General features: G+C 35.8%; 1 protein-coding gene across 5 annotated transcripts in view; it reads right to left on the bottom strand.

Annotated features, from left to right (window-relative positions):
• PRKG1 (protein kinase cGMP-dependent 1) overlaps nt 1-22,837 on the bottom strand; it is a 1,115,575-nt gene that overhangs the window by 93,598 nt on the left and 999,140 nt on the right. For all 5 annotated transcript variants that reach the window (XM_070562421.1, XM_070562430.1, XM_070562440.1 and 2 more), the window contains one exon: nt 18,540-18,614. In XM_070562421.1, coding sequence (XP_070418522.1) covers nt 18,540-18,614 — 75 coding nt within the window. The remainder of the gene's footprint in view (nt 1-18,539; nt 18,615-22,837) is intronic.

The following is a 22,837-nucleotide window of genomic DNA, read 5'->3' as shown; positions in this document are numbered from 1 at the left end:
AGGAGCCAACCTGATACATTGAATGTATAAAAATCCATGAATTCATAATGATACAAAAAATGAGCAAAAAATACAATTTAAAAACCTTCATTTGTCACGAAGAGGTAATTAAGGCACTAATTACTTATTCTTAAAATTGCTAATTAATGGGAAAGAATAAAAAGCATTCATTCTGCCTGTCTTGAATGAATAGTATGAAGGTAAACAGTCTATCAGATTCTTAATTGATAATAAAGACTGTTTTTAGAGAAGAATTTCAGGTAATAGATACTGCAAGAATGATAGAATTGGACAATGATCATGTTAAAAGCCTAATGAGATGGTTGATTCAGGCAATGATCATTATTGGAATTAAAATATTTAACAAAAGATTGATGGAAAACTGTACAATAAAGAAATTAGACTGTCACCTCCTAACCCACTGATCCAACCTCAAGTAGCTGAAAGGGGAACAACCAGGCACCATTTGCCTTGCGTTATAATGCAATGTTGAAGAACGATGAACCTCCCGTGAACTCTTCCTGCCACAAAAAGTTGAACAAGAATCTAATCGGTCCTTCAGGTTTAATGACCTTTTAAAGAAATACAGAGGATAGAGGGACACAAGGTAGATAACACCATTCAGAAACAATGAGACAAATCGGAAATGGGGGATCTATACCAGGACAACTGATTCAACAACCTAATGGGACTATTGGGGGCTCTTCTAGATTAAAGGAGACCTAAGAGACATAACCAACATGAAATATATGAAATTTGTTTTGATCCTAAGTCAAAAAAATCAACCACATAAAAGAGATATTTGAGAAAAGTGAAGAAAACTGAATGACTAGATATTGATTCCGTAGGTACAATAATAATATTGTAGCTATGCAGGAAAGTGTCCTTATTTGTAGAAAATGCATATGAAAGGATGTATTTAGAGCAAATAATATGATGCTAGTGATTTGTTTAAAATAGCTGGGTAAAAAAAAATTGTAACAAGAGTTAGATGAGGCAATTGTGGCAAAAGTTGCTGTTGAATCTGGGTGGTGTTTATAAGGGGAAGAGTTCATTGCACTACCGTCTCTGAAAATTGGCATAAGAACAAGTTCCAAAAATTTATCGAATGAAAATATGCATGTGACACGATTAGGAATGTAAAAGTCACAAATGGGCTTTGGCAGCAGACATCTGGTGGCCAGCGCGAATCCCTGTTCTACCATTTACAAGTTGTGTGACCTCGGCATTAGTCCTTCTCGGCCTCAGTTTCCCTAGCTGTAACATCAGGGAAAATAAGAATATTTGCCTTCTAGAGTCATTGTTAGGATTAAATGAGATAATTCATATAAAGCCAAGCACACAATAAGTATTTAGCAAACGTAAGCCATTATTGTCATTAATGATCACAGTATTCACAATTATTAAAAATATAAGTAGAACAGGATTATCTTATATTTACACAGCAAATTACACAGTGCTTGCAAATACATTTGTTTATCTCATTAATAATAATATATTCTGTTTTAATAGAATAAATTTAAAATGTCCAGATTCTCTGGGATTTGGGTTGTTTTGATTATCTGAGCATTTTAATCAGCAGGTATTTATTTTGTGTAAGTTATATGGATAAATTATTAATTTTCAAAGAAGTAGAATGAAGCACTGAATATAAATAGGCTTCGTTTTACACTTTAGAAATTTATGGGTTCCTACTGATCCTCCTGGTTCTCACTATAATTAGTATCCACTAGAGCAAAACTAATTTCAAAGATTTGAACTTTCTGGTTGCTGAGGTTTTTCATAAGTAGAGTCTTATACTATATTTTATAGCAAATAGGTACTGTCTATGTCTCTAATAAATATAGAGATAAGCCCTCACTGATAAGCACCTGTAGTGATTACAGGATTATTAAAGCTTTCAAATTCTGAGGAGATAGCTTAAAAATATAAATGAGAGCAATCATTATTAAAGTGGGGGCTCTGAAAAGCTGACAGCACTCCTCAAAGGCAGGATAAATTTACTTTATTTATTTATTTATTTATTTTCTGATCAGGAAGATTGTCCCTGAGCTAACAACTGTGCCAATCTTCCTCTATTTTCTATGTGGGACACCGCCATAGCATGGTTTGATGAATGGTGTGTAGGTTCACACCTGGGATCCAAACCCAGAAACCCCAGGCCACCAAAGCGGAACACACGAACTTAACCAGTAGGCCACCGGACTGCTCCAAATTTACTTGATTTTTTTGCTTTTGTTTTATCTGTAAAGATAGAATCCAAATATTGCAGCCTGCTCAGGTCACTCTTTTGAAATTCAGTGAAGGCTTGTGATCAACTGGTTTGATAATGGTAAACAGAAATGAGTCCACTAGCACCTGAGGGGCCTGGAGTGAATAAGTGAAACTCGACCTTATTCAGCTCCCCAGCCACAAACATACATTACATACGGGGGTGGGTGGAAGGACTGCAAAGTTTGAAGGAAGTTTTGATATGCTCCATCAAAACTTTGGGGGCAGCCACATCTTCTAAGACTGTAGATGACAGTATCCATAGATAGTTGCAAACAAATCTACATGAGCTAAATGCTCCCTTGGCTCAAAACAGTCCTATAATTTTCCTTTATACTGAAGAATATTTTAATAAAACAGATAAAATCTTTAGACTGATAGAGATGTTCCTTCTAAGTGCTCATATAACATTCCATATTTCCTCTCTTATGAAATAACACCACAATCAACAACATAATTGCTCCTTTTACTAGACTTTAAGTTTCTCAAGATGAGAAAATATATCCTCTGTTTTGCATTTTCTTTGCCTGGTATATGCCTGGTATATTTGATCAGAAAAAAGGTTAATTAATTCTTCCAAATAAGGATGTACTGTTATTTGAATATGCAGATGACACTACCAGCCCATCCCTAGGTTGAGATGCACTTTACATATTGAAAGACATGTACCTTGCCCCTCTCACTTTCTTGCCTTCTTCTCTTTGGATTCAACTGCACACATTTTCGAGGTACCTAATTGACCAAGGATCATAATCTATAGCCATAAAGTAAGTCTAACTATTCAATGCATGCGACAGAAACCATCTATTTTTACGAAGTAAATTGAAATTATAATTACTAGCACAACTGAATTGGGAGGGAGGCATTAAAATTGATTTCTTTATTAGTTTCCAAACTTTTTTTTTTTTGAGGAAGATTAGCTCTGAGCTAATATCTGCCACAAATCCTCCTCTTTTTGCTGAGGAAGACTGGCGCAGAGCTAACATCCATGCCCATCTTCCTCTACTTTATATGTGGGACGCCCACCACAGCATAGCTTGACAAGAGGTGCATATGTCTGCACCCAGTATCCAAACCGGCGAACCCTGGGCCACTGAAGCGGAATGTGCTAAATTAACAACTGAGAAACCAGGCTGGCCCCAGTTTCCAAACTTTTTTGACTGCATTCACATTAAGAAATACACTTTTCATCATACTCATCCCTTACATATGTATATTATATATATGTAACATATATATAAACCGTGGAAAAAACTCACAAATCACTACTACTACATACGACACACTCTGAAATAATAAAAATGCTGGTCACGATCCACTAAATAAAGTTCACAATCCCCTAGTGGTTTGTGATGCATAATTTGGAAAAACATTTTAAAGGTTTACTTTTTTATAATAATCCCAGCAGTTTATGACTTTCACTTATTATTCTCCTTGGGGTCTTTTTAACAATCCCAGATCCTACGTATTCCCAATCCTTGTTAACGTTCTTCTCTTGCACAAAAATTCCAACATTCTCTGCATTTCGAATGTCTACTTTCTGCATCTGAGGATGTACAGGTGACAACACCTTATGGGTTGACATGGCTACTCTCTCGAATTGTTTTTGGCTGTTTCCTCAATCAGCAGGGACTCAAATTGACCAGTGTCTGGCTCTTGGAAGCACTTGGGGAATAGCAATCATGTCAATGGGCAGCAGGAGGACAATATAGCATTGTGTTGGCAGAACCTATTGTTTGTGATTGCCATAAAGGCAGGATTTAAAGAATGTCATGCCCTTTATTTCTAAAAGTTAATGAAATCATGTCGACAGACCTTGTAAAAATGCTGCTATTTGGAGAGGCTGTCAAGTTTGTGACTTCTAGCCCTCAAAGCACCTCTATTCTTGCCTGCAGCATATTCATTCTCTTTTGTAGTGCATTCAATTTCACAATATACACTTGTATCATATTACCAATGTAATGTCAGTTCTCTATTGTAGATGTTCGCCTTACCTAAAATCTGTTTCTGTGTTTTCTATCTTAATACAACGCCATGTTTTACTATAATAACCCAAAGGGTTATATGAATATGAAATCTATATGAATAGAAAGAAAATTCATTGTATTATACACAAAGTAATTACATTTGAGACTATTACAATGACATAGCATCTAATGTGAAAAATGTCAGTCAACAATGTATGTGACAAATCGAGACTGAATGTTTTCCCAGTTTCGGAAAATCTACTAACTGCAACATCTTAAAACAACAAAGTTTTAGCATCAGGGTGAGTCAGATTCTCCCAGTGAATTAAGTGTCCGATAATGCCTAAAAATCTACTTCTTTGAAGGAGTAAATATGATTTTTAAAAATCTTGAGTATTAGGGAGAAACCTAGAAATCTTAATTGAATGTGGATAAATTATTTTTAATAATTTGGTTGTATTCTAGCATTTGAATTAATCAAATTTTGGCAAACCCTGCACTTTGGGAGCTAAAAGTCTTATCTGATGCCAACTGTGACACTTTTATTACACCTAAACTTTTCTCCTAGAAGTGGAACTATAGGAAAGTAAGGCTCATTTCCAATATTTGAAAAAATTCTATACCTGATACCAATATAATTTTAGTGTCAACCCTCTTCCATAACTTTATATTTATTTGTATTCTATTTATATCAATGGTTCTCAACCAGGGGTGATTTTGTCCTCCCCCTGCTCTCCCAGAAAATATTTGGCAACGTCTAAAGACATTTTTGATTGTCATGACTTGAGTGGTGGGTGGGGGGATATGCTCTGGCATCTAGTGGTGTGATACAATGGGAAATATATATTTTGTCTTTGTCCCTGGTTCCTGGTGTATAGTACCTAAAACCTTTGGCATCTCTGGGGTGATAAGTGTGTCTTTGGCTTTCTAAGGAGATGACTGCTGGCTGGGGGGCCCTAGATAGCTTCAGGATGGAGGCTGGTCACCAGAGAGAGCAAGGCATGATTAGAGGGTTGGAACTTCCAGCCACAACCCCCATCCTCTGGATAGGGGTGAGGGGCTGGAGGTTGAATTCAATCACCTATGGCCAATGATTCCATCGATTCTGCCTACATCATAAAATCTCCATAAAAATGCCAAAATGATGGGTTTAGGAATGCTTCAGGGTTGGTGAAAACATCAAGATGCTGGGAGGGTGCTGGGCCTAGAGAGGGCATGCAAATTCCATGCCCACCCACCCATCCCTTTCCCCATATAGCTCTTCAATCTGGCTCTTCCTGAGTTGTATCTTTGATAATAAACTGATAATAGTAAGTAAGATGTTTTCCTGAGTTCTGTGAGCCATTCTAGCAAATTATGGAACCTGAAGAAGGGGTTGTGGGAACCCCTGATTTATAATCAGTTGGTCAGAAGCATCAATGGCAACCTGGGACTTGTGACTGGCATCTGAAGTGAGGGCAGTCTTGTGGGACAGAGCACTTAACCTGTGGGGTCTGCACTAACTCAGGTAGCTAGTGTCAGAACTGAATTGTAGGACAACAGTTGGCACCCAGAGAGTTGGAGAACTGATCGCTGGTGTGGAAAAAGCCCACTCATTTGGCATCAGAATTTTTGTGAGTAAACAGTTCAGAAGTGGGTAAAGGCCAGTCGTGCTACTAAGCATCCTGTGATGCACAAGACAGCCCACCACAACAGAGAATTATCCAGCCTGAAATGTCAGTAGCGTTACGTTTGAAAAACTCTTAGGTATATATATATGGCTGTGTAATATTTCTAAGATTACAAAAATAGTAAAAGCCTGAGGCTCATAAAGCAAGCTTTTGAACAAATTGATTTAGGTATAATGTTTATGAAACTATTAAAAAGATAAGGTGGAGGCTATAGTTAATGGCACATGTAGAAGGAAATTTAGAACATATATGTTAAATAATATAGTATGATCTCTGACAAGAGCAGTCTAATTCTTAAGTACACTGTACTAATCACAGAATCAGAAATTACTTACGAAATCATACGTTGAACCACATGAAATTTCCATTTCAGTAGGCTAAAAGTGATCAACTCTTAGCAGTTTCATATGGTCCAATCTAATGAAATGAATTTCTTAGTATGCCAGGCCTTTGTTCATACTAAGAAACAATGAGATAAGATCTTTTTGTTTTTGAACAATATCTATTTGTCATTGGGAATATGTGTGCTTTTTGAGGAAGAAGTATTTTTAGCAGACTTTTATGATTTTTTGCTCTGGCTCATGAATGCAATAAATAGTTGGAAATATAAGCTAGAAAACATACCCTGTATAAGGCAGTTATTGTGTCTTTGGTTTTTAAAAATGAGGTGTGGAAACCACATTTCGATAAGTGATTAAATGCTTCTCTTACACTCATGTTTCCTTGCCCTCCCTCCCTGTTCTCCTATAGAGAATGGTACGTAAAGTTATTGTTCTGATCACGTTTCAGAGAAGAAGGGAATATTAATCGATGAGGAATGTCAACAACTTTCCAAAGTAGGGGCTCATATGCTCTCCTAGTTCACGTCACCACCCAAAAATTCCCCCTGTCATTTGGTCTGTTTATAAAGGTGTCATCTCTTCAAAGGCCTTTTTTATCTCAAGGCAACTTTTTGGAGCCCATTTGAAATAAGGAGTTGTTTTATAGACTAAAACATATTCTTCATCATTAATTTAATTGTTCAAGTAATGTAGTAAAGTTAAGAGGCTTGAAAGAAAATACCATGAGCCCCATCTAAAAGAGTGTCCAAAATTAGTCTGCTCACTAGCATGGTGAGCAAGGAAACCTGATTTGGGAGAAAAGCTCCTTGAACAAAATTATTTTCAGTAAAATGTATGTTTTACTAAATTGTGATATATATATTTTTTAATTTAACAAGTTTTTTTTTTTTGGTGAAGAAAATTGGCTCTGAGCTAACATCTGTTGCCAATCTTACTCTTTATTGTTTTTCCTCCCCAAAGCCCCAGTACATAGTTGTATATCCTAGTTGTAGGTCATTCTAGTTCCTCTATGTGAGATGAAGCCACAGCATGGCTTGATGAGGATGTGTAGGTCTGCACCCAGGATCTGAACCGGCCAACTCCAGGCTGCCAAAGTGTAGCACAAACTTAACCATTCAGCCACAGGGCCAGCCTCTATATTGTGATTTTTTGATAAGTCAATTTTACTAGCATAATAAGCACACTGTGATTAAAAAAAGATTCAGGGTCATTCTAACAAAAGACTTATGAAAATTAATGGAGAATTACTTATAGATTCAAGGACTCATACTTTCAAAGTTCTTAAATGGAAAGTGGTCTTAAATCCGTCATTTTAGGAAGCTGCTTTATCCCCCTGTCAAGGATATTAGAATCATTACTACTCATACTGACCTAGGTTGTCTAAAATGTTTGAATAGTTTCTGAATATTAGAGTAATAGCTTTGGTTTTATATCCCTGCACGTCTGATACGCTAGAGAATAGGCTGGTTGCCTGAAGTAATTAATACAGTTGGTAAAGTTGACTATGTTTGCAATTTACGCATGGGAGGAAACTGGTGTGATACACACTCTTGGCTGTGAGCAACGACCACACTTCACTACTGTGATATCTCATCTTCCTCAAATAACAATTGAAAGATGTAAATTAACATGGTGTATTACGCTCTTTGTTACAATGAGCATAATGCTACTGTTTTAATTCATTATTTAAAAGTCATTTCTTTCTAAAAGGATTCATGGGAGAAATGTTGGTATAACATTTCCAGTTTCAAAGGTACTCTACAATTTTCTAATGGCATTTTATTGAAAGATAGCCTGGTTTATTATCATTTCTAAATTTCACATTGGCAAGAAAAAATTGTATGTATAAGGATGAAAATGAAAACTGCTTTGTTTCTGAAGGCTAATTTATTTAGCTACTATGAGTTATCAAAATGCACCCCAAGCAAAACTGCAAGATTTTTGATTTAAATATTTTGAATAAAGTAAGCCTTAACAGCAATACTTTCAGATTCTAAGAGGAAAGAAATATAACGTAGTGATTCTTGTTAAAACATAGACCCAAAAATTACTCCTTAATCCTTGAGAGTCTGTTTTCTATTGACAACCACAAAGATGTCATTATAAACTTAGAAAACAGCACAGGTGAAAATATTATTTACAGAAAAGGGAGTTATGCTTCTCAAAGAACAGATCGTTAACTTTCACGTTCTAAGCATTTAAACTAGAAAGTGTTTCAAGGTTATCATTTTTACAGGTTAGGAAACAGGTCCAGAGGTGCTGGTCTCTAGATCTGGTGCTCAAGGTCACAGGGAGAAGTCAGTGTCAGTACTGTGACTAAGGGTCAGGTCTCCCAAATCCAGAGTGGCATTCCTTTTGCTATGTGAACATGGCCTCACTAGACACACCTCTTTCAGCACTGAGTATTAGCCTTGCTCTCAGCAGGTTTGAAGGTTTTCTCTCTAGAATGGCCCAATCTTATGTAGAGCAGGATTAGAATTAGGCTATCCGCTATCTTCACTCAAGTGAGAGAGACTGTCTTCACTGAAGAAGAAAAGGTATTTTAGCCAAATATTATTATTTTTCAAATGAAAATTCTGAGAACACAAAAGGATCTATTACTAACAGTATTACTAGATATTATTCTTTTCTGCTTTTTAAAAAGTATCATATCACAACAGGTGTTAGGACGTCAGCACACCAAAAAGACACTTGCTTTGGGTTGCTCTTTGCTATGGAAGTTTGGGGCTCTGGAAAGACTGACCAGATTGCCATATGGGACCAAATTATCCTTAGGATTTAAAGAGCTCTTGATGGTTTGAAAGTAAATTTCCAATTGTTGTTATCTAATCTGACAAGAGTGGAAGGGAAGAATCCTTTCCTTTTCAGAAGAACGAAACAGACTCAATAACAAAATGGCTTGTCTGCATCCACCAAGAAAGTCAGCAGCACAAGAACTTTCAATTATCTTTAGTCCTCTGCTCTGTCAATTAGAAAGGCTGCATGCAAGGACACACTGGGATTCACCTTTATCAAGTCTTGCTACTGAGGGAGTCTTAAAGATAATCACTGTAAAGGCGAAATTAGCAAATGGCCTTTAAGAGTTTTAACATTTTTAATGAAACAGAAAAAAAATATACTCCTCCCCAAAGCCAAGTAGTTTTATCCTGAAAATCATTTTTAAGAGAGTCAATAAATCTGTTTTGCTGCACTTGAAAGAGAAATTTACTTTGATGCTCTCTGTAGTCACAAGTCACACTGAAGTATTAATCTGTTAACATTGGTGGCCTTAAAAACTCTTCTATACCTCTTCCCAGCCTGATTACATGACAGGAATTTGAAAAGCAAACAGCTCTTGCATAGCTGAAAGCCAGCTTATTAGTTCAGGGCCAATTGCTGCAAATTTTTCAAGTCTCTTATGCTTTGTCCTGAAGTAAAATGGAAAACAATTTTTATTGCCCAGAGAATGGGACTGTCTTCTGACTATTCAACCCTAGAAGTGGTCAGCAAGTTCTAATTCTGGTTTGAGGGCTATTTCATAACGCCATTCTCAGTATTCCTTCTATTTAATTGGCATATAGTTCTCATTTTGGAACAGGATATTGCTCACTTGAATTCTTTCCATAGGGGGAAAAATAATTTTCCAGACTCATTTCCCAGAGAATTGCTTAGATCAAGACCAAGTTGGTTTAAGTAAATTGTTGATAAGATTGTGGGAATACTGAGATCTTTACTCTAAAACGCCTGGCAGAAAAACAGTAATAAGAAAAGGCCAAAATGTCAAAGTCAGGGTGTTCTGAAGCCCAACCTCATGTGTATTTGATTGTGTATTTAAAATCTCATGTTTGTTAGATGCTAGATGACCCTGGGGCATTTGGGAAGATGTTACCAAACAATACAGACGTCTGTTCTGATCTGCATAGCCTTGTGTGTTTTGAGAGGCATTTGATGAGTGAATTTTCAAAGGCTTGAGCAACGTCCCTCTGCGTGCCAGAGCACAGAGCAACGGCCCCATGACAAGCAGAGTGAGCAACTAAAGGATTGTCTCTGCTAATGAAATGTAATGAGAGAACATCTTTTATTGCTGTCACATTGTGTCAAACAACAAGGCTCGGCACCAAAAGTAATCCTGAAAATATCACACAGACTGAAATGTTCCTTTGCAAATGAACTTGTAAACAGAAGAGGAGCTTTAAATCAATGAGGACCAATGATGGAAACAGGAGTAAAATTTTTATTTGGATTAAGTCTAGAAGCCAACAGAGTGGTCCAATGCAACTATTCTCTATTGTTCTTGCAAAGAGTCGAGGGAAGTGACCATGGCCCTTCATTGTTTAAGGACAGTAAGACAGAGTCAACCCTGGTGCGTCCAATGTTTTTGTGCATCACTCTTTTCTTGTGACTGACACTAGGCTTATTTCTGACTCCCTACCGTAGTTTCATCTTTCTTGTTTACTTTTAATTCTTCTTCCTGTATTATGTGACTCTCTCAAGAAAGTCTCTTTTTCAGGACAAGGCAGAGAATAAGTGAATATATAGAGGCACATGGTGAGGGGAGTAGGGCAGGACAAAATGGTGATTCTGAGGTGAGTCTTTAAGGCTTTGGCCAATTTGTGCCTCCTTGCTCAGTGTCCCTCTTTCCTCTTTGTGCTCAGAGGGAGGCTCACGTTTTCCCTGGAGGAAAAGGAGCTTATGTGCAAATTTATGCTATGATGTTAGGGAAAAAACTTTAATTCCTCTTAGGAGAATTTTTAATTTTTACAGGTTCTTTAGAGAGAGGACAATATTTAAACCTAAAAGAATATTACCTAATATAAGACAGAAAAGTGAAAACCTTCTCTTTTTTTCTAAGTCTTTTTTTGTGTGTGCTTTTTCTTCTGTTTTTATGCAGGGTAAGCATCGCCCTGAGCTAACATCTGTTGCCAACCTTTCTCTTTTTTTTTCCTCCTCAAGGCCCCAGTGCTTAGTTGTATAACCTAGTTGTAAGTCCTTCTAGTTCTTCTATGTGAGCCGCCACCACAGCATGGCAACTGACAGATGAATGGTGTGGTTCTTTGACCAGGAAATGAACCCAGGCCATGGAAGCACTGACAGCACCAAACTTTAACCATTAGGCCATCAGGGTTGGCTCAAAAACCTTTTTTTTTTTTTGAGGAAGGTTAGCCCTGAGCTAACTGCTGCCAATCCTTCTCTTTTCGCTGAGGAAGACTGGCCCTGAGCTAACATCCGTGCCCATCTTCCTCTGTTTTATATGTGGGATGCCTACCACAGCATGGCATGCCAAGCAGTGCCATGTCCACACCCAGGATTTGAACCAGTGAACCCCAGGCGGCCAAAGTGGAAGGTGCGAACTTAACTGCTGCACTACCAGGCCAGCCCCTCAAAAACCTTCTTGACTAAGAAATGACATCACAAAGTGGCAAAAATCTTACCTGTGGAGATGGTCTTACTTTTCTTTTGAAGAGGTGTGTCTTCATCTATGAAAGTTGAAAGGACCTGAGACCCACTTGCCTAATTAATCCTAGACTCTCTCAGTCTTATACTCTCTCCTTCTCTACTGTACTTCACATGCTTACTTCTCTCTCAGTATTAAAGATTCATAATCTTCCATTACGCATTTCTGACTATTTTATTTTAAATTCTTATAATTTTGTATAAGCTGACTCTTGTTTCTTCAAATCAGATTCATTTTTAGTCCATGTTAGGAGACTCAATCCCTATCACTCCATCCTAAGATGAAAATGAACAGTGATTTGATAAATCCAATTGGCATTTGTTAACTAACAACTGGAACTCTCAACAACATGCAATATCATTGTCTTCTTCCCCATTCTGGAAACACTCTCTTCTTGTCTGATACATCTGGTTTTCCTTCTACCTCATATCTCTCCTTTTCAGTTTGTGTGTGTGTGTGTGTGTGTGTGTGTGTGTGTGAGAGAGAGAGAGAGAGAGAGAGAAAGAGAGAGAGAAATCCTTCTCTTTTCCCTGATTTTTATATGTTAAAGATCCTCAAGAATCAATCGTCAGGGCCGTTCTCTTCTCATTCTCTGCTTCCTATCTCACGCAAATCTTTAATTACCATTTACCATCTAAATGCTCATTATCCTCAGATGAAAACCAACCTCTTCTCTGAACTCCAGACCTACCTAACCATGCCTCAAAGGTACTTCATATTTAACCTGTCCAAAAATCAATTCATGATCACCCTACTCTCCAAACCCGGCAACCATATAATCTTTCCCTATTTGAAGGAATGCCATCGCTTTCCTCTGATTTCCAGACCAAAAACCCTTGCATCATTCGTGATCTTTCTTCCTTTCATCACCAATATCTGTTTCCTTAAGAAGACCCATTGGCTTTGCCACCAAAATTTCACTCAAATGCTTTTCTCTACTCACACTGCCTTCATTCTAGTCCTGTCTACCATCAGCTTTTACTGGAAAATATTCTGCTCCTTCTCCTGCTTTCACTTTACATTCCTCCAATCACAGAGGAAAGAATGCTCAATTATAATATAAACCAACTCATCCCATTCTCTAGCTTACACGTCTGAAGTGATTTCCCTAAATCCTTAACATGGCCTACAAAGTCTTACAAGATTTGGCCCCTGTTATTCTCTTCATTCTGACCTCTGTCTCTTACATTCTAGGTTCCAGCCATACTGTACTTTGATTCCTTGGATATGTAATGTTGTTTCCTACTTTGAGAGCTTTGTACATGATGTTTCTCTGTCTGAAATGCTCTCCACACTTCCTTGTCCAGCTAATACCAACTAATTCTTGCCTAGCCAATACCAGCTAATTCTTCAAAATTAAGCTCAAATCTAGTTAAAACGTCACTTCCTCAGGGAAGTCATCCCAGAATGACTAATGTATCTCTCTCCTTTACCATATGCACCATGAAGGCAAGGAGCATATCTATTTTAGTCACTGCTTTATATTAGCATTTTGTAGGCACAGAAAATAAACAAATAAATGAATGCATATGACGAAGTCAATGAACCTGGGTGATATCGGTACAGGAGGGGCTGCCGAGTCATTGCAGGAAGTCTTTAAATCTGTATTCATACCAAGTGACGTTGTAGATTTAAAAACATGACCATACTCATTTGGAGGTTTACATAGATTTTGCCATGAGAAAGAGTTCCTCACAGAGCACAATAGTGAGAATCTTCAACTTACATCATCAATAAATGCATTTACAAATCTGTATTTTTCATATTGCTGTCAGAGCTTCCCACCTGGAGGGCTTAGATATGGATCCCTTCAGCCTTCACAACAGAAGTATGGAGCCTAGAGCAGCTGAGACAATTGGTACAATATGCAGTACCCATTTTCTATGAGTATCGCGACATAAAATAGTTCAGAAATTGCTGTTAGATGGGACCAATTTGAAGATGTTTTTTCTTGTTTGGTGCTGAGTTTTGTTGTCTTTTTTTTTCTGAGGAAGACTTGCCCTAAGCTAACATCCATGCCAATCTTCCTCTAGTTTTTAGTATCTGAGTCACCAGCACAGCATGACACCAACAGAGCAGTATAGGTCTGCACCCAGGAAATGAATGCAGGCTGCCGAAGAGGAATGTGCTGAACTAATCACCAGGGCACCAGGTCTGGCACCTGTTGTCATTTTTTCTTAAAGAAGTGATTGAGATCTTATCTTCAAAAGCACAACGAATTGAATCAACAAGGGTACAACTTAAATCAGTCTAAAATACTAGGTGTCCATTCATGGTTTTATCAGGCTACCATTAAAATGATGTTTATGAAATGTATATAATAGTATTATAAATGTTTATAATATAATGGATGCTAAGTGGAAGAAAAAAGCAAGATATAAAGTTGTAAATGCACTGTAAGTATAATTATAAAACGCAGATAAATCATAGCAGTTGTGCTTGATTAGTTTAGATTGTGATTTTTTTCTTTTATCTATCTTACTATATTCTATTAAAGTGAAAATATACATCTTAATAAAAATAGACATCACTGTAAATAAAACACCGAATGTTTAATTTGCTGTTTTGTTTTTCCCTCTGTATGACCATAATCTGGGAATATAGCTGTGGTATATGTAAATCATGTTATTAGAATGAAACTTTTATATTAAAGATTTTTATGATCAAGTATTATAATTAACAAGCTAAGGTGCAGTACAGAGACTTTTTATTCAGAAAAAGCTGTTTTGTCTGTAACTGCTGCATACAGTATTCAGCAATTAAGACATCAATGATAGTATAACTTGAAAATATTTTATTTAAGAAATAATCTGTATTCATATATCAGAAATACTTACAATGAAGTAAAACATTTACTTTTTCTATTTCATACTTCTGGATGGTTATGTTTTTTACAAGACAAGGTATAAATATGGAGATGGGGCTCTCTACCTAAACAGTGATATATCACAATAAGTATCATCACTTATTCTTAGAACTGAAAAGTGAAAATAATCATTGAGTTACACGTCTCCCCACTAATCTGCAAGATCCATAGTATCAGAAAATATGTGGTATGCACATTGTAAAGCACAAGGCCTGACTCATCACGAGTAAATTTCTGTTTATTAAATGAATGAATACATATTCTCAAGGGAAAATAATGTGTACCTTTCATCACACATACTACTTTCTTCTCTAAATAAGGTTTAATGATCCTTAACTTTGATCTGATGTTATCTCTTCTAATGTCTTTGGAATTACAACTTCAGATTTCAAAAAGAGAAGCCCTCAGTGGATAATCAGCAGCAATCAAGAGAAGCTTAAACATGCCATACAGGTAAAGTTTCTGCCAAGAATAATTTTCGTTGTAGGAACTACATCTCATGAGACAGGCCGAGAGCACATAGCCTGCAGGAGAGGAGTCTGGGGAACTATTTCATTGGGGTATTTCTCTCAAGCCAATGTTTCTGGACCAGCCACCCATGCCAAATACTTGCTATAGTTTTTCCTGAAAGGGATGGTCTGTACATTTGGTGGAATCATTCTGCCATTGAACTGGATTATGCTAACAGCTGATGAGTTGCTCACAAACTCTCTAAACATCTCAACTGAATTTTTACAGTCAGTCCTACTTTTTTCTCTTTTTATCCAAATAGGCATAGTCAATGCGACAATACCAATAATAATTTCACATGGATAAATAATATGATCATTTTAGTTGGGTTTTAAGAAATATTAATCTTATTGTCAGTGGATTTTGCAAAATCAAGGGGACCTTAAAAAAATAAAGTTTACACAGTGGAGCCAAATCAACACCTCAACTCTAAATGGTATAGATTTTGCAATTTATATAGAAATTTAAAGGCATTAGCAGAATTACCCAGGGAATTTAGACCAATTACAACCTGTTCCTATTCCTTCAATGCTGGCACACCTCCTAAGTTTCTTAAATACAAAGTGAAGGGCAAGAAATCCTACTTAAGGGGAAGAAATCCAATAGAGAGAGAGACAACAGTGCCAACATAAATAAATGCTTAAACTTGTTAGTTCAACTAAGAAGTTCTCCCTGGGGAATAATTCACAGTTTGCCATCTCTGAGTGATAAGACATCTAATTAAAAAGAAGCTTTCAACTTCAGAAGTCTTCGAATATTAATTATTTACTAGAAACCTTAAAAATGCTAACCCTGTAAAAGGCAGAACACCTCCCCCACCATTTATCTATTTATTTAGTTGGATATTTTGAGGAATAAAGGTTATTTTATCAATCTCTCTAAAATTCGGATCAATGGTTTTGGACATTTTTTCCTCAAGCCATTTTCATTTTCTAAATAATAATCAATGTTAAGGAATGTGGGCTATGCATTCATTTGGATTCAGTATTAATTGAACAGAAAAATTCAAACTAACCTGTCCCAATTGACTTATATTCAAGTATAAATATAATGGCAAATTTACAATCTATCAAATTTATGGTTGAAATAATTTGAATTGCTTAGAAGTAGGCAGTCATTTCATCGCCTGTCTTCATTCTTTAATCATAATTGAACTTTCTTTTAACAAAATGTTACCATTTTTATAAAAATGATATTCATGGACTTTTTCCAGGCTAGGTTTAATTTCACGATATAGTACTAAAATAGGAGTATTTTGCATACATAAAATTAGAGACTTTTTGCCCAGGTAAGATTAGTTTTACACAATAGATACACAATAATCATCTGTAAATCCTACCATACATCAAATGCATTGGGGTACATTTCCAATGATTACTTCTACAAACAATATCATCCACTTGTACAGCCCTTTATAATTTTCAAAGTCTTTTTATATACTGCCAACAATTAAGTCTCAAAAATACCATTTTAAAAGTAAGATAATGAGATTGAGAAACAGGTGTTGAGTCATGACCAAGATCACTTGGCTGGGAATAACAAAGCCAGGAGCAGTACACGAGGTTTCTGGCCCTCATTCAGGGTCATAGTTTTCATATTGACCAATTATTTTCTAATAGGAAGAAATGTTGCCACATCAATCTCCTAACTGTCTGAATCTGACCTTCAGTGTATTTGTTTTCCTTTCTACCTTTAGTTGAAGCACATGAAAGTGAACCCATGAATGGCACGAACTCACAAGACACACACAGTTATCATTATAAAGCCAATAGTACACTGAGAAGGAGATGATTAATTCACAGTCACTTTCCCATCACTGATCAATTTTAAGCCTGTGACAGGCATTGACTTTGGGTAGCGTAAATAAGAGTTATGCAAAACTTTCATTAGAGAATCGGTCTAAAGATTAACAGGGTAACAGAAATAGATCATAGAATACATTAGTTTAAAAGACCTTTTACTTTTTCTAGCAACTCTAAGAATATTTGGATAGTTGCTCAAGTAGATTTTAGATGAATTTTTAAGATTACCACCAGTTATATATATATATATATATATATATATATATATATATATATATACATATAAATGTGTATAATATGATACACATGTATAAAATGACCCATGGTAATTTTAATTTAATATATATATTTAAGAAGAATATGCTAACATAAAGTATAAATACTAGTTTTTACATAGCAACTAAATGCTCTTCTAGGAATAAAGTCCAATAATAACAAATGGAGTTTTATAACTTTTAAAACTAATAAAGTACCTTAAATGCCGCCCTCTATCATCTCAGTTGGATTAGTGCTAATACCAGAAACTAAAGTCTAATTTAGCACTAATGCATATTTTAACCTATTGGAGAAAATCATAAAAATTAATATCACCCACAGTACAGGCAATATTGATGATGATGTGGAATTTGGGGTTAAAACAGGCCAGTGTAATTTCCTGAGCAAATCTTGGCAGAGGCACTGCTGGCATCTGACCTCAGGATGTAAGTCTGTCCCTCCAAAGAGCAGAGGGAACAAAAGCATACTGTGTAAAGAAGACGTTGTGAATATATTTACTCAACTTGGAGAAAAATGGGATGTTATTAGGTCAACGTAAATTGTAGCCCTTAGTTCTTCAGTTCTAGGCCAAATTTTTAATCTTTATAGATTCTCAAGGCAAAATAAATGATTTCTTTCTTTTAACTTTTAGGTTACTACAAAACCAACCAATCAAATTCTGGCCCTGAATTATCTATTTACCAATAAATTTTGTCAATTTAATCCTTTTGGTATCCTCTATGATATCAAATACTAGATTTGATATCCATTTACTTAAGTTACTGCCTTAGGGAGAAGAAAGGAGGATTATAGAGATTAGGTTTTCATAAAGTAATCTAAAATGTTTGCAGAAAAAGCCAATCTCAGATTACTTCGAATCTTTTTCAAAAAAATTAAACCTTTGTTTTGAAGTAAATTATTCTTGTAGATAAAATTGTATTTTGTTGTACAAAACTGATGATTAATGGGATATGTACTGTCTCATATCATTCTGACAATTTAGTGTCAACGAAGTTCAGTGTAAGGCAACAATGTATTCACACAGGAAATATTTCTAGCCTTATTATTTTTCGTACAATTTCACAAACACTATTGAACACAACTACCATTCATTGAGAAAATATTTTTAGTGAGAGAAATAACGTATTACATTCAATTGTGTATATTGGATTTTAAACTAACCATTTTCCCTTGTTGAGATGATCTTCTTCACAAAATTAAGGTTTCATGTTTAAGATACGTACTTACTAAGTAAGCATACTATGTAGTAATTACCTTGAATAATTTGTTTCTTTTTCCTCTTAATTAGTTTCTTCCTGTCAGAGTGTTCGACTTTAAGTCCAACAAAACATTTGATCTTATTTCTATTCAAAATCAACTTTTTAAAAATCAAGATTAAGGCCAAAGAAAAAATGTCACTTACTTTGCTTTAGCTTCTGCATCCTCATATGCCTTATTAGAAACATCATCCAGTCCTCCGATCAAATGCTTAAAAGAGCTGCCAGAGGAAAACATGGTGATTAGGATAAATCTTCTACAAAGTTGTAACAATGGCAACCCAGTCAATGATATATTGAAACAATCTAAAAGAATCTAAATGTAAATGAATTAGATACTTAATCTAGTTACATCATTAAGAAATATTTCAGACAATGATATAAACTCTCAGAGGAGGGATCTCTTCAATCTTGTTCACCTCTATAGTTCCCAACACCTAGAACCATATCTGGCAAAAGAATTGGGTGGAATAAAGTCTGTGACACACAAAATGACATATATCACAAAGTTAATGAGTCAGTTATAATGGTGAAATAACAACAAGATCTACTAATTATGGAATGCCTACTGTATGCACTGGTCTTTTTTTTTTTTTGGTGAGGAAGATTGGCCCTGAGCTAACACCTGTTGCCACTCTTCCTCTTTTTGCTTGAGGAAGAGTAGCCCTAAGCTAACATCTGTGCCAATCCTCCTCCATTTTGTATGTGGGACACCCCCAAAGCACGGCTTGATGAGCAGTGTGTGGGTCCACACCCAGGATTGGAACTCACAAACCCTGGGTTGCCAAAGCAAAGAGCAAGAAACCAACCACTACGACACCAGCTGGCCCCTGCACTGTTCTTTTAATTATCATGAACATATATTAATTCCAATGCTCGAACAAACTGTAAAAGACAGGCACCATTGTCTCCACTTAACAAAATAATAAACTAATCTTCAAAGGCAAAATAAATACGCCAAAGATAGAAAAATGAAAGGAGAAAATTATAGAAAATTCAACTTATTTTGGGGTAATGAAGACATTGACTTTAGCGTGAACAAAGAAGAATAATGTAACTGTTTAAACCCAATATCCTCAATATTTTATTATGTACCTAGAACTGTGTTCAGATTTACTTTATACAGTGAAGTCTGATCTATTATATATCTATAATATAAGATGTTATAGAATCAGGACAAAATGAATACACACACAAACACACATAAGAATCATACTTGAGGGGGCCAGCCCCATGGCCAAGTGGTTAAGTCTGCGTGCTCCACTTTGGCAGCCCAGGGTTCGGATCCTGGGCGTTGACATGGCACCGCTCATTAGGCCATATTGAGGTGGTGTTCCACATGCCACAACTAGCAGGACCCACAACTAAAACATACAAGTATGTACTGGGGGGATTGGGGGAGAAAAAAGCAGGAAAAAAAAAGAAGATTGGCAACAGTTGTTAGCTCAGGTGCCAATCTTTAAAAAAAAATATTAAAAAGAAGAGAATCATACTTGAAAATTACTGAATGCAATCAGATACAGTAACTCTTTTGTGCACTACACTTTTGGCAACCGCTGAACTAGACTGAATGAAGGAACAAAAGGAAAGTCTGCATTCAGAAGTCTGAGTGCTCACATAATAATCAGAGCCCTCACCTACATAGCGCTTATATGCCAGGCATTGTTCTATGTGCTTTACATGTAGTAACAAATACTGTGCATGTAATGACAAATACTCTTACAGTGATCCTATGAGTTAGTATTATCTCCATTTTATAGATGAGGGTACTAAGGCATGAGTTAAGAAACTGACCTAAAGTCATAAAGCCAGTAAGTGTGAAGACTGACAAGAAAGGAGGCGATCATCCTTCTTCATACTCTTAAAACATACACTGAGGCTCCTATCCAAACACTATGCCTTGAAGATAAGTAATGAATCTCTAGCAATATCCTATATGTGGATGGAGAATTTTAAAATGCTGTAAGAAATTACATTTTAATTTTAAACGTCTTGAATCTGAACACATGTGAATGGCTTTGTGTGTTGTGAATATTAAACAACAAAATATGCATCGTCAGGTCCTGAAACATACAGGATGTTTGCTAATTTAAATTTAAAGGTTGCTTAATCACTTTAACATACGCTTTTTTTTTCCCTAAACCTATACAGAAGAACTTGATGCTCTGCTTCTGGGCTGGTTGAAGGGGAACGGAGCAACTATTATCCCAAGCCCTTCAGTAAAGATCTCATCGGGGGACAGGGTAACTAGAATGCTGGGCTAAATACACTATTTCTAATACAAAAAGAGACCAAAAGAAAATGACTAGACAGAAGGCCAAGGAATCAAGAATCATAATCTAGTGGAAAGTTTTCCGTAATGAGTTATATTAACGAACATCAAATGAATGTAGGCTGAATGAATGAGCAATAGGCAGCAGTCCTTATAAAATTTTCATCAGTATATAATTAATGATAAAATAAATGATAAATATAATTCCCATGGTTGAGAATAATGTTCAGATATGATTTTTGCCATTGTTCTTTATATGGTAACTTTTCCACCTTTCCATGGAGTGTCTTGGTCATTGCTTAGAGAAAGTCTACTTTTAGAAAAACATCCTCAGGGTAGATGTGTTTACATTGTAAAGTAAAATACTTTCTTTCATTATGAAAAAATTGACACTATCTGGTTGATTTTCTGTTTTTATAGATAATATGAAATTTAAGTACAGGGATTTTAAGTTACTCGTCCAAGATGACTGCAATTTTGCAGCACGTACAGGATTATCATATATATTCTACTAACACCCCCTCCTGTACGTTACAATACTTAGACATTTTTAATACAACCAAATCCAAAACGTTGTGAAAAGGCATTGACAGATAGGAACCAAAGACTATTATGTGGTAAAACCAGAGAGCAACAACCAATACAATTTGGCTTTCCAAATGCATTTGGATATATTGAGATTGTGTTCTTACACATTTAAAACTCACAGTAATTTTGAGAACTCAACTTATTAAAAAAAAATCCTGTCTTCCTCCTAGTATCTATTTGAGCTAAAGATGTCTTAGGCGGGATAGTATATTATTAAAGAATTAGAGAGTGCACTGATGACAAATTTGATAATGACGATGACTTTTTAATTTAAGAAAATCTGTTCATCCCACTAGGTTTGGTTAAAACTAGGCAGATCACTTTTTGAAAATATAGTTTGAAATTTCTATTAGCAAAGTATACAATTGAAAAAGCCTACATCTGGTGAAGTTATACAGAGTTTTAAAAGTACATGCCATTCAATCACAGCAATGAGTTTAAAAGTAAGTTGAGCCTGATTGGAATAAAACACATTATATCCATTTTTGTTAAATATTAGTCATACTCAATGACAAGTATCACATTTAGAAAGAATGAACAAAAGAAGTATTTGAAATATGACTTTTCCATATAAGTTTTCTTAAGTGTCTTTGATTTAAAGTATGAATTTTTCTATGTGGTGCTAATGATCCAACAGTTATTCATTTTGTTTACTACTAGATGAGAAAATAAAGGAAATGATATGGGCTTATAAAAAGCCCCTATCTTGCTATGCTAAAAAATTATTTTTGAAAGAAATTCCTTCTAATTGAGGAAAACCCTTTTCATTTAAAATGCAGTCAATTTTTATTATGGAAAATATTTTAAAAACTGAGAGAAGAAATTAAGAAATCACTCATACTTCTCTAACTGCAAATAATTAATGGGAACATTTTTATGTATTTCTTTTTATTTTTTTCTGCGTTAGCTTTTTTTCTTTTTTCTTTTTTTGAAGATTGGCACCTGAGCTGACAACTGTTGCCAATCTTCTTTTTTTTCTGCTTTATCTCCCCAAATCCCCCCAGTACATAGTTGTATATTTCAGTTGTGGGTCCTTCTAGTTGTGGCATGTGGGAATGCCGCCTCAACGTAGCCCAACAAGTGGTGCCATGTCCGCGCCCAGGATCCAAACCAGAGAAACCCTGGGCCGCCAGGAAGCTGAGTGTGAGAACTTAACCACTCAGCCACAGGGCCGGCCCCTGCATAGCTTTATTGTTGTTGTTTATAGAGTTGTAATTGCAAAGAAGCTACAATTTTTAACTTAATATTAGAGCATAAATGTACACTTTTATCTCTAAAAACTCCATAAGCAATATCTTCTCAGGCAAATAATAGGTCTTTACATGAACACACATCATAGAATATCTATGTACTCATCTTGACACACACAGACACCAACACACTCACACACATACATACACAGATGAAAGAGGGGGCAACTATGTATAAAAACATTTATACTCATACTCTTGATTATAGATTAAACATATGGAATTTCTTTTCAAAATAAAAATATCCAGAACTATAATCTTGGCTTTGGAATTGGAACCATATGTCCTTTGTAAACAATCTTTATTTGGAAAGCAATCCTGGCCAAATAACATT

This window comes from Equus przewalskii, chromosome 1 (assembly GCF_037783145.1).
Source record: "Equus przewalskii isolate Varuska chromosome 1, EquPr2, whole genome shotgun sequence".
NCBI classification, from domain to species: Eukaryota; Metazoa; Chordata; class Mammalia; order Perissodactyla; family Equidae; genus Equus; species Equus przewalskii.
Note: the sequence above shows the minus strand (reverse complement) of the source record. Positions and strands in the feature narration are given on the sequence as shown.